The sequence below is a fragment of the Pteropus alecto genome, unplaced genomic scaffold (genome assembly GCF_000325575.1).
Source record: "Pteropus alecto unplaced genomic scaffold, ASM32557v1 scaffold63, whole genome shotgun sequence".
In the NCBI taxonomy this organism is placed as follows: Eukaryota; Metazoa; Chordata; class Mammalia; order Chiroptera; family Pteropodidae; genus Pteropus; species Pteropus alecto.
In genome coordinates, this window is record NW_006434897.1 from 8690305 (window position 1) to 8703969 (window position 13665).

The 13665-nt window shown below is 38.8% G+C and overlaps 1 protein-coding gene across 1 annotated transcript in view; it reads right to left on the reverse strand.

The window, feature by feature from the left end:
- Positions 1-8982, reverse strand: part of TSPAN5 (tetraspanin 5) — a 268358-nt gene extending 259376 nt beyond the window's left edge. Inside the window, exon 1 of the mRNA XM_015588473.2 lies at positions 8702-8982. Coding sequence (XP_015443959.1) covers positions 8702-8707 — 6 coding nt within the window. The 5' untranslated portion in view covers positions 8708-8982. The remainder of the gene's footprint in view (positions 1-8701) is intronic.
- Positions 8983-13665: the final 4683 nt, after the last annotated feature.

The following is a 13665-nucleotide window of genomic DNA, read 5'->3' on the forward strand; positions in this document are numbered from 1 at the left end:
TGATAGATTTAACCAAGATGTGTTGCCTTTGCTCACTCTGCTGCATACTCCCTTAAGAAGACATTTATGATAAATTAAATAGATAAAAGTGGGGACGAAAATAAGGAGGGGGAAAAGGTCAAAGCGATCCGCAAATCTCTGGAGCAACAAGGACTGTCTGTGATCTCTCCTGGCACTGCAGGGCCTACCTCTAGGCTCAGTGCTTTTGCAGTAATGCTTTATATACATTTGACAAATATTCCCTAGGCTAACATGTGTTAAACGTGGCAAGATATTGGGTTGTTTATTCCCACAGCCTACCCATACATCATAGAGCTGAGTGTGCTGGCCACTAGAAAGAGCCTGCAGATGCCCCTGCAGGGTGTGGGCGGGGTACTCCATAAAGGGGGAGGAGTCTTTAAATGGCTTTTGCAGCACATACAGGGAGAGTAGATGGTTTTCCATAGGCAAAGGCAACAAATTGCCGGAAGCCAAATGCAGACTGTTGCAGTAATTTGTGTGCTTTCTCTGAAGTGAACTGCAGACATTGTATCCTCCAATTTCAGCAAGTAATGAGAATCTCATTCGTAGCCTGGAGAATGCCGTACTGAAGCACACACAGTGTTTACACACAATAAACTGCGACCCAAGTCTATCGAGAACAGAGCAACTGAGTTTAAATGGTTAGAAAGAGAGGAAATATGAGAAAGTCATCCCCAGCGTTCACCTGTCTATGAAGCTATTAAAATCTCATATCTTGGAATCTTCAGAGAGTGCATTTTCCATCATGGTTTCACAACACCTTACGATCTCTTTATTTATCCCATGGGATATCAAAGAATTCGTTAAACAGATTTATAATTAATTTTATTTCAAATGAATATATAGCATATCACATTTAGTGAGCCCAGAGAGAAAATATGAAATAATAATAGGATATTGTAAACTAAAAAAAAAAAAAGTTGAAAATCATAGCTCTATAGATAACTCTGACATATTAAATGGATATAGAGCAAGAAGAGTGCATCAATGTCCTTTTTGAAAGTCAAAGTCGTTTTAATTCTTGTTTGGGTTTTAACCTTGATTCATATTGAATTTCAAGAGCACTTGTCTCAGTCTCCAATTCGGTTAGATTTAGCTTCTCTCAGTGCTTGGCACTGAGCTAGGCACGGGCCATATGGAGAGGAATAACACATATCTGTCTAGAGAAGAGTCTACAAGGTGACACTGTTGCTATTTTGTTAGCAAACAGCAACAGTACAGCAAGTCAGTTCAGTAAACCTTATGGAGAGCTGACTACAAGGTCCTGGGCAAGGCCCTGGTAACCCCCCAAATAATGCCAAGCAGCAAATGGCTTTTTAAAGTCATTTTATGTATTGACTTTGCATAATGTGCATCTGGGCACGGCAGATTTACTTCCCTAATTATGTTTTCCTTGTGCTAATATTAAAATTAGCCTGTACTGCCTGATCACCTTCAGAGGAAGAAGTGGCTTTAGTAGTATGCTGGGCAACAAGATAAAGAAAAGATTCAAGATCCCCAAGCCAATAAAACATGGCTCCTGTCCCACCCTCTATTCCTTTCTCTCCCTGCCTTTTCTTTCTTTTCTTTTCTTTTTCTCTCTTTCTTTCTCTTTCTTTCTTTCTTTCTTTCTTTCTTTCTTTCTTTCTTTCTTTCTTTCTTTCTTTCTTTCTTTCTTTCTTTCTTTCTTTCTTTCTTCCGGCTGTCTGTCTGTCTGTCTTTCTTTCTTTCTTTTCTTTATGTCTTTCTTTTTTTTTTTTTGAGAAGTTATATGTGATTCCTTAAAATATGGAAAATGTTTGTTGTAATCTTTATAAAATCATGGGAGGAGAGAGAAAACACTTTTTAATGTATTGATATATTGAGCCCCTAATAAGAGCCAGACAGTGTACTAACTGTATTACATGTTATCTTTTTTAATCCTTCCTAGAGCCCTGTGAAATAGGCATTGTTACTATTGTTTAGAGATGAGGAAACTGAAGCACAAAACCAATAAAAGATTGAAATAGAATTTGAATATTGGTCCACCAACTTTAAGACCTATTTCTTTCCACTATCTAATACACTCTAACCTTTAATATTCCAATTTACCAACAGTCTAATAGAGAAATGGGCAAAGGAAAGAAGCCAACAGTTCACAGAAACGCCTCTGAGACATGTTTTTTAGATGTTTGATTATATTTGTAATAAGAGAAATGCAAATTAAAACTTCACTTATCAAAAATAACAGAGCGGCAGAACATTTGGCATCACGGTGTGCTTGTGAAAAAATAGGGAAACAGGCTTGCTCATACACTGCTGGTGAGAGTGAGGGGACTCTGACAATTCCTATCAAAATTACTCAATAATTTTATCCTTCAGGTATACTTGCATTTGTGAGAAATGACATGCACAAGACTATTCACTATAACATTGCCTATAATAGCGAAGGATTGAATCACCCTGATTTTCATTCAGGAAGACTTTATACATTATAGTCATCTCTATAAAGAATGATATACAACCATAGAAAAATGAGTATTATTCACATAATTTGCTAAGTGAAAAAAAGAAGATGCAGAACAGCAAGTGCTACATGCTTTAAATTGTGTGAAAGGGAAAATATATATGTCTTTGTACTTAACTAGACTAGTAAAAATTAGTACCAGTGGTTGTCTCCAAGCAGGGATCTGAGTAGCAGAAGAAGACAGCGGACTTCTAGCTGTACACCCTTTGTGCCATTTGAATTTTGAAACATGTAAATATACTATTTTTAACAGTAAAACTTAAAAATTAAAAAAGATGCCAATTAATTCCCCTTAAGGACACTATTTAACTACTAGACAGTGAAGGAGGGGAATGATGCTTTACTGGGTTGAAACTGAAATTTGTGCAAACTGATACAAAATTACCACCAGCTAGCTTTCTCTTTGGCCATTCATGTCTTTAGAACTACTTAAATTGTTAAGGCTATGAGTTAAGTGCTTTACTTTTATTTCTGCTCCTGAAAACAATATAACAATGATGAGAACAATTTATGGAAACTCTGAGCTTAGAGCTGCGTTTACATGGTCTCATTTAATCTTTATGAGATAACCTTATAAAGTGTGAATATCAGCCCCATTTTTAAAGTGAGAAAATAGAGACTTAGAAAAATCAGTATTATTTATTTTCATTAATTTCCAGGTAATACAAAGCAACTGTTTCCTAATGTGTATGGCTTTGAGAGAAAATTGAAATTTAAAAAAAGAAAAAAGTCTTTAAAAGTCTACTATGCCACACAGAAAATAAAGATGCTGACACAAAATTTGTTCCACAGAGATTATTCTAAAGGACTCTTCTGACATTCAAGTGCTACTCAGTAAAAATAGTCCATGGATTACATAAGAGATGCTAATGTTTTAAAGAAAGAAAAATCCCATAACACTACAACTTCTCTCCCATTCCCCTCAAGTTCTGAGCTGAAATGTGCACAAAGCAAGTGCTGTTCTTTTAACCAAATTCTTTTCTCACCACACTATAACACACACACACACACACACACACACACACACACACACACACACACACACACCACAGAGTACAGGTTTCCACTGCTATCTGAAAGTAGGCATTCTTATAAAAACTTTCGTAAGCTGAAATGATATAAAGGGGAAAAGCATTTACCATTGATATATGGAAGAATTTTTGAGCATTCCCAGATCCAAAATTCAACACATGCATAGTGTCTTTATGTCATTCACCATGATGGTAATGCTTAATTATGTACAGTTTTATACTAAGTGTGACACCCTTAAAAACTCTCTTAGGCTTTTCTGATACTTTAGGACACATCTTGCTAATGGATGCATAAAATAAATGGAGATAAAGCACAGATGCTCACAGACACAGTTCAGGGCTATGGGGCTTGATATTGAATGTGGTTCCCACCAGCAGCCTGGCCTCACTGATTGTGGGGTATGCTGCCTCCGTAACGGCTCCTGTAAAACAAACACTGAACACAATTTTTGCTTTTCACTTTTTTTCTGTACCAGTGAAAATCCTCTTTGGATTTCTTTCAGTTAGAGAAAAGAGATACTAATGTAGGTCTTTAGCAAAAGCAAAGTGGCTTGAATTTGAACTTTCAAAGAATGGGAGATACCTGTATATCTCCTTCACCATTCCTTGTATGAGCCTCAAGTATTTTTTCACAAGTTACTGAGTCCAGAATAAAAGCTTGGCATACAAAAAGGATAAGAGAAACTTTCCATTAAAATATACTTGATATTTTATTACTAAAGTAAAGGCAACAGAACCAATTATTTAGCCTCGGGCTTTTCTCCCATCACTGTGTAGGAGGTTCGAATTGCAAGAAATGCTTACAAACCAACCTTCATTCCATGTTGCCCCAGCTGATATCTTAATCAGCCCACATTCAACCTCTTCTCTCTTAGTCATCAAAAAGTGCTTCACATCTCACTAAAGAGCTCCCAAGAAAATGGTTACTCTGTTCACATTCAAAAATGAATGAGATTGAATACAGTCTTTCCATAAAGTTGCCATTTGGGCTCTTTGTGGGTTTGCAATGTGCTATGAGGATTGTGCTCAAATTCAAACTTCTTGATGATAAAAACTCCTTGTTGATATTGGTGAACTGAAATGACTGAACTGCCACTCCAAAGGGCATAAGATGGTATGTGGAGCACAGGATAAGGACATTGTAAAACTCAGTTTATTTCTCCTTTAGTTTTGGGTGGACATGGATTTTGTTTACTGCTTCCACATGATTCAATCCAGTGGGACAGTATAATCATCAAGGCATGGTCCCAGGCACTGAGAATGTAAGCAAATATAAAAAAAGAAAAAATCCTGGCCCTCAAGGAGTTTAATATTCTGCCAGATGATACAGAAATATACAAGGTCAGGTAAGTGATATGTGGCATGGAAAGAAGATAAACCAAATAAGAGAGTAGAAACTAATGAGGAGTACATTAGTTAGAGTGGCCAGGGAGAGTGTCTGAGGAGGGGCCACTACCAAAGAGGTCTGAATGAAGCCTGTGGTTATCACAGAAAGAGAGTCCAGTGCAGAGGGAACAGCAAACTCTATGAGATGGGAATAGATTTAGTGGAAATAGTGAATGCCTATCTAGGAAAGGTACAGGAAGCAAAGGGGAAAATTGAACAAAAGAAAAGGGGACAGAAAAACAGTTAAGATCTCTGAAGGGCCTTGTCGGTTATAAGGACTTTGGATATTGGGAAGCCATTGAAAGGTTTTGATCAGGTGAGTAACATGATCTGATTGATATTTTAAAATGTCCTCTTCGGAATCTATAATTATCTCAAAAGTTTTTTTAAATGATGTCTCTGGCTGCTGGGTGGATAGTAGACTATAGGGTATGTGATAGGCTGACTCTAAGATAGCTCCCATTGATCCCCACTTTTTGTGTTCCTGCCCTTCTATAATGCCTACCCTTGAGTATGGGCTGCATATATTGACTCACTTATAATGAACAGAATATGACAGAAGAAATGGGATGTCACTTCTGAGATTAGGCTACAAAAAGACTGGCTTTCCTCCTGAACATTCTCTCTCTCTCTCAGGTCACTCATTCTGGGAGTCACTCATTGCTAACTGCCATATTGTGAACCATCTTATAAAGAAGTCCACATGATGTGACAAAGAACTGAGGCCTGTGGTCCAAAGCCATGAGAAGCTGAAGCCCGTGACAGTCACGTGAGCAATCTTGGAAGTAGATCCGTCTGCCCCAGTCAAATCTTGAGATAACCAGTCCTGACCAACAGGTGGATGGCAATTCTCGAGAAACTTTGAGCCAGAGGAGCCCAGCTAAGCTGCTCTCAGTTTCCTGACCCACAAAAATTGTGTGGTAACATATGTTCATTGTTTTTAAGTCATTCTGTTTAGGAATATGTTGTTATACAGCAATAGATAGCTAATACAAGGAATAAGGGTAGAGACAGAAAGACCAGTTACAAGCCATTGCAGTAAAGAGACAAATAACCTAGAATAGGGTAGTAATGGTGGAAATGGTGAGAGGTGGACCTGGGCAGGACAGACAAAGAAGATAAGCAAAGCAACATGTTCTTTGCGACGTGGAGAAGAAGAGAAAAAACTAGGACTCTGATCTCCACTCAGTGGAGAATAACCATCAAGTCCCACAGTAGAAGAGCATGTTTGCCATGAAAGATGGAGAGAATAGCTCTAGAAAGATTTTATCACAGGCTTTTATGGAAAGATATGGGGACAAGAAGTCTGAGGACATGGCCTAATATGAGCTTTGCCTATAATTATGTGGCAGGGATTAAGAGCTGATTCAAAGAGCTGAGAAAGTGAAAGCAGCAGGATCTGATATCAGCCTGAATTTATGGAGCAAAAGACAATAGTGATAAGTCCAGAACATCTTTATTTGGTTAAAGCAATCAGAGAAACTCACCTGAATAAATATGTCAGTCCAAGAGCCTAGGATTAAAAATTATTAAAAAGCCATACCCTTAAGTGCTCCTCTATCCAGGATAGGTCAACAGGTTAACTGTAAATACGGGAACTCATCTATGCTGCACACACCAGTAGAGAGTCAAGCTGATGCCAAACATGCAAGCATTAGCCCTGGAGGCAGTTTAGCCTAGTAGTTAAGACATGGGTTTTGATGGGTTTTGGTAGGAAGTCTAGCTCCCTTATTGCTAACTATGATCGCAGCAAATTTATTTAAACTCTTCAAGGTTCGGTTTTCTTGACTGCAAAATAAGGATAATAAAGTTACTTACTCTTAGTACCTTTAGTATAACACTGGGTGGTTGGTAGACTTGAAAAGATAGCATATGTGTTTTCCTTAGCACAGTGCCTGGCATATAGTAAGTTCTCAATATATGAGCCTTGAGTTGCCATGATGTGAAGTCACCTACCCCTGTTTTTCTGATTCTCTAGAGAAAAACACGTGGCAAGTGAAGAAGGAGACAGTACCCTTTATCTCAAAGCAAAACTACATTGCTATGTCAGAGATTAAAAACAGTAAGGTACACATATCCCTGTAAAGCTATTCATCTAGGAAAAGCTGAGATCAAAGCCCACTTTACCCCATTAGTGAACACAGCTGCTTTTCTCCTCTGACTTCCTCTTACTCTTGATAAGGAAGCTTTTAAAAAGCCTTAAGATGAGTCCTGATGCTGAGTTGAAGGAGGCCCACATGGGGACAGGGAAGATTTGTTGGAGAAACAACACTCCATGGAATGTCACTTCTTCCAAGCCACCTTATTGCATGCTGTGTCACTATACCTGCTTCCTTGGCATTCACTGGCCCACTGATATATATAAAGAGACAACCTACAAAACAAGCAGGTCAAGATGTTCGTGTCCACCAAGGCACCTGCAAGGCACAGGCTAGGCTCAGGGTATGTCTGACATGCCGTAGCTGTGAGAGACACTTCTGCTCGGATGGCACACCCCCACACCTGGGCATTTGGGGCCTTGTCAGTAAGAGCTAATGCATGACACTGAAGGGCAAGGCAGACTCAGCAGCTGATAGGTTCAGATACAAAAATCATCACAAAGTAAAGCCATCAACACGACTCTGGTGGAAGGAGTGATCACTTCATGAATGATAATACCACAAATCAAGACCACCATGAATATATAGAATGATGTTAACGAGAAGCCCAATATATACATGCAAGTATGTAAAGACATATGTTATAATAAAAAACTGAATAATGGTGTTTGTAACAAGAACAACTAAAAAGAACAAAATTTGTTCATATTTGTTTTATGTATATTTCTAATCTCAATGTCCACTGTTTAGTTAAAGATATCCACCTGAATTCAAGAGTATGTCATCAGCTTGGCTTCCTGTTCTGAAATGAAAGATTTCAGAAATCAAAATGTACTTGTAAATCTAAATGTTTTCTAGTTATGTTTGTAATTAAGCCATAAACCTTTTGCTAACACCCACAAACAATTTAAATTTGGAAACAGAAGTATCAAAGTTTATACAATTTGTAAATTTTCTTAATATTCTTCCTCACTGTGGATCTTTGCCAGGATTCTGTCATTTCTAGTCTATAGTGTCAGTTTGACAGTTAAACCAAACAAGAGCTAATGTTTGTGGCAGGGGAAAATAATCAGCACATCCATTCATTAGCATCCTGCTCACACATTCATTGCCAATTATAAATATTTGCTTGGGCTAAATTCTGCCACCATCATTGGAGCCATTACTGCCTGTAACAAAATGATATATTTGAAGAGTCAATCTTCTGGCATTTTGCAGCTGGGACTCAAGAATAATCAAATGTTCATAAACTAACACTTGGGTCCCAGCAAAGTGTCTTGCTCAAGATAGAAAATGATTTTCCTAGACAATGGGACTACAAGTCAAATTCTCATTCATGAGTTTCACGATTATGTTTCTGGACTATATCCATTAGCTTTTGTTGAAAGCCTTTTCACTTGCTATTTGGGGACATTTTTAGGGGACACTCAAGTGCACAGTTGGCCTTGTACACTGGCAGATCCTGCAGGATTCTTAGGGGAACTCCGGATCCTACTAAATGTAGTGAAAGTTGGTGTCCTGCCAAGATTTCCTTTAGGGCTGGTGCACCTGACCCTCAGCTGCTGTGAGTGGTGGCTGCTAATGACACACAGCTGCCCTCTTCTCCAGAGAACTGCCCTCAGCCAAAGCCATCTTGACCTGGAAGCTATGTCTTCCCCAGACCTCAGCCAATGACTTACCAACATGGAGTACAAAGGCAAGTGGCTTCTCTCCAAGAAGGAACAGCTAGCTCTATGGTGCAGTTTATGCTCTGAAGCTTCCCCATGGGGCCAGGCTGAGGCTGATCTCCTGCAGAGACCATATACTTTCTTAGTTTTCCTCCTGTGACCTGTCCTGCTTCTCTCACTCAGCTTCTGAGCAGACTCTGAAAAAAAAAACCACTTGAAAGAAAAAAATCCCCATATTAGTCTGCTTCTAGAGAGCCCAACCTAAGACACTAAGAACTTCTCTGTTTAGGATAGGAATGTGCTCCTGCCGAGGCCCAGCAGGAACCCTAGCCCCACCCCTAGAACTGGTTACTATTTCCCAGATACTTGAAACTGGTGAGTCTTTTCACTTGCCATAATCTAGACATTTTCCCACAGACTGGGAGATATACAATCCGAGGACTGTGTCCCATCCCCCTCGCCCCCCAGCACTGAGCACAGTTCCCACAGAATTCTTTATCTCAGTTTTGACCGATAAAATCCTTCTCAATCTTTCTTAGAAATCAATTAGAAAAAGACCCCAAACCAATCAGCATAGTAGGTATGAACAAAATCAGCCCACTGGAATGGAAACAAAGACATGGAAACATAACAGATGCTCATTCTCATTCATAATAAGTGAAATACGATTTAAAACTATACTGAGATACCATTTTTCAACCATTAGACTAGAAAAATTTTGAAATATAATTTTTTATTCTATCTATATATCCAGACCAGTGATAGTAGGTTTTTCCTCCTGTTATAAATGAATTGTTAGTCCAAGAAATGCCATTGTAAGATTCCACTGTTGGGAAATGAATAGGATAAAGCTCTGCAAAACCCTTTAGGGCTGTGGGTGAAAGGAGAGTGCAAACCTTAATTATTAACCTGAACACTTACTTTCTCAGGAATGTGACATATTCTAGTACATTCCTTCTCTAAGTCTTACAGAATGTGCAGCTTTCTTTATTTTCTCTGTCCTATTCAGGCAAGACTCTTTATTATCACTTTTATCTATTTCTCACTTTGGCCTGAAATCTTCCTCTCTTCAAGACCATAAAATGTCTTGGCAGCACTAGGGCCAAACCCTTCAGTCTGTCATAATTTTCTTGCCCATCCTACTGCAGAGTGGGGTTAAGTGGGGTTAAGTGTGCATTTTTCTCTACCTTACCATGCCTGCTAGTTACGTCTACCCATGTCTTTTTCCTCTGTAGATCAATATGGTTTTTTTTGCATTATTTTTTTCAAATATTCACATCCTCTCTCTGTAGAAGGACTGTACCTCTTTGCCCCAATAATGTCAAATTTGGTCCTATAATTTGCATTGGCCAGTGAAATGTGAGCAGAAATGACAAAGGCCACTTCCAATCAGAAGCTTTAAGACTTATCGTGTGGTTATATCATCTTATTTGTTCCTCTACTGCAAGACCATCCCCAGATTAGCACATTCCAGAAATGATTTGTTCCTTTAGCCTGGGTCCTAGAATAAAGACAACATAGAGCAGAGACATGAAAGACATAAAACATGAGCGAGAAATAAACCTTTGTGGTCTTAAGCCCCTGAGATTTGGGAGTCGTTTGTTATTGCAGTACAACCTAGCCCAGCTGTCTGCTAAATCTATAAGCATTAATGCATCTTATTTTTCTTTGTATCCCAACAGCAGCTAGCATAATCCTTTGCCCACAGTACACATTCAATAAAAATTGGCTAAATTGAATTTTTCTCTTCCTCTTTTGTTTCCCTTCCCTTTCTTTTCTGAATAATCCAATCCAAAAGCCATTATGAGGGGCCAAGGAAGGTAATTGCTTGGCAAAGGTGTGAAGAGGAGTGGTGGTGGCCCAAAGCCTAGCATCAAAGTCTGAATAGGATGAGAAGACCTGATCAAATAAATATATTATGGATAGTGGGAGTCTAGTTTCTCACTATCAGAGAAAGGAATTATGGAAAGGGAGAAAATTATATTGAACCCTATTTTGTTGGATTGGAATTGAAGCTATTAATACAAATGCATGATTTTCAATATATGTAGATAGCTAAACAAATAAACATAATTGTAAACATGTGTGTATATATATAAATTAGCTAGCTCTCTCCTCTGAAAGGACCTGGAAGTAACAACTCCCCAATGAAAATGACCACACCTAGCACTTAGGTCTTGGTTTCCAAACACCATTCTCTACTAAAGGAATCAGGGATATTTGGGGAAACAGCTGATCCTAGAGCTCAGACAGGGAAGGTAAAAGATGAGCCTGGAACATCTTGTTCTGCCATAACTAAGGAAATACTCAAAAAAAAAAAAAAAAAAAAGAAAATGATGGGCACATGTCAAAAGAAAACAGAAGCCAGTTTGAAGAGGCTCCCACTGGCTAATTCTGAGACAATTAGAGCATCAAAATAAATAATGAGAGTAATTAAGTCACATCCATGAAACAACATAGGAATCCAGTATATATAAATATTTAGATAGACAGAGAAATTGAAAGTTTGACAAGGAACAGGATATTTACATAATCTCAAAGTACCACTCTCAATATACTCATCAATTATTAAGGAAAACAGTAAATTTATATTGGAGAAGCCTGGCAAACATCATCTTAATTGTAGTTATCAAAGCTGCCATCACCAGTAATGGAACAAAGTGAAATGTGTGCACTGAAAGACTGCAGTGAGCCACACATCACCACATGCATGATGTCCCCGCCAAAGAGACATAACTAGATCTACTCATGAGGAAGTGCAGACAACCCAAACTGAGGGATAGTCTATAAAATGACTAGCCTGTGATCTTCAAAATCCTCAAGGTCATGATAGTCAAGGGAAGACTTAAAAACTATTCCAGATTAAAAGCAACTAAAGAGAAATGACAACTAACGTGGCTAGGGAGGCACAAATTGGAGGGACGTGGCCACAAGTCAAGGAATGACAGCAGCTACCAGAAGCAAAAGACACAAGAAATGGATTGTCCCTTAGAGCGTCCGGAGGGAGCATGAACCTGCTAACACCTTGATTTAGCCTTAGTGAAACTGGGTTTGGATTTCTGGCCCAAAGAACTGAGAGAAAAGATTTCTGTCTTTTTTTTTTTTTAAGTTTGTGGTAATCTGTTGTAGCAACCATTGGGAACTAATACAGAATCACTCCCTAACGCTTTAAGTGACCACAATGGTGACAGTGGCTTACCAAGAAATGGTTGTTGTCTTATCTGGCCTACTCTCCATCATCGTCAATGAAATAAAGGAAACTAGAGATAGTTAACATTTCCCATACCATCATGCTTGAAGATCCGAGGGAAATCACAGATCTGACACACTGTTAAAGTGGTTTCCTCTTCGAAAAGAAGGTTAATAATAAAATACTTAATATTCCTGAAGAGGTAGATATCCTTGCTAATAATTAAGGATTATACTCTCCTTTCATCCACAGCTAGAAAGTGTTTTATACAGCTTTATTACATTTATTTCCCAGCAGTAATATGCCACAGGGGCATCACTCGATCTAACAATTCAGCTGTAGCAGGATTATTAGTTAGGATTTTTGAGAGAAACAGAAGCAACAGGATGTGTGTGTGTGTGTGTGTGTGTGTGTGTGTGTGTGTGTGTGTGTGTGTGTGTATACATACAGAGAGAGAGAGATTTATTTTAAGGATCGGCTCACATGATTTGGAGGCTTGACAAGTCCAAAATCCGCAAGATAGGCTGGCAGGCTAGAGTCATGGAAGGAACTGCAATGCAAAAGCAGTCTGCTGGTAGAATTCTTTCTTGCTTAGGGAAGTCAGTGTATCCTATTAAGGCCTTCATCTGATTGAATGAGATTCACCCACCCTATGGATAGTAATCTCCTTAACTTAAGGTCTTCTGATTTAAACATTAATCTCACTAAAAATACCTTCACAAAAATATCTAGAAAAATGTTTGACCAAATATCTGGGCACTGTAGCCTAACCATGTTGACATACAAAATTTAACCATCGCGCAGGGAAAAAGAACCCACTGTCACTGGGCTGGACGCATGCATAAAATAAGAGCTCATTTTTTTGGATTCGAGGTCGATCACTTTGGTCTCATGTTATTCAGTGATACGTATACATTTATTTCATGTTTTTTTAATCTGGCTTTTATTTTCAGGAGGAAAAGCAGCCTTTAACATCATCAAAGTTTGCGGGCCCATTTTGCCACAGTGGCTATTGCATTTTGTAACTATACATAAAGGCACATGGGAAAGTTTCTTACTAGCCATGCAGGGAACAACAAAATCTAGGCCTATTTGCTCTACAGGCCTGAATCAAGAAACACTACTCTCAGGACCAGATCTCAAGGCAGCTAGAGAAGAGATCTAAGACATGAGGATGTTTTCACCTATAAGTTTTTAACTGATTTTATTTAAAACAGTCTAATCATTCACTATTGAAAGGAAAGACTGGAGTTCAGTTGTTTCAGAAAAAGCAACCACAAACTGCTCATTCTGTTTCAGAAGCTGATGCTATTTCTTCTGCCAGAGACAGAAATGACGCTCACATCTTGGATCCAACTTCTGATCATGTGGCCATGAGCAGAAAAACCAAAGACAATGAGATGGGGCTGAGAAATATCTTTGCCTTCATGGCTCCCTAGTTCTCTGGTTTCTCAGGAATGTCAGGTGGGAAAAAATAGGTATCTCAAGCAAAAGAATCAGAAGGATAGTGAACTGAGCCAGTCAATAACCATAACGATGATGAATTAAATATCTGTTTTGTACCAGATACTGTCCTGGGTACCAGGGAGACAGAGTGACAAAACATGGCCTGCTCCTCAGTCCAGTGAGAGTGACAAATAAACGAGTCACTATGATAACATGAGTAAGGGAGCTGCACACAAAGAGTTGACAAACACAAAGGAGGGAGTGAGTAACTCTGTCTGAGGGTATAGGAAGGTTTCACAGAGGAGGTGATCTTTGACCTCTACCTTGGAAGTTACTTGAG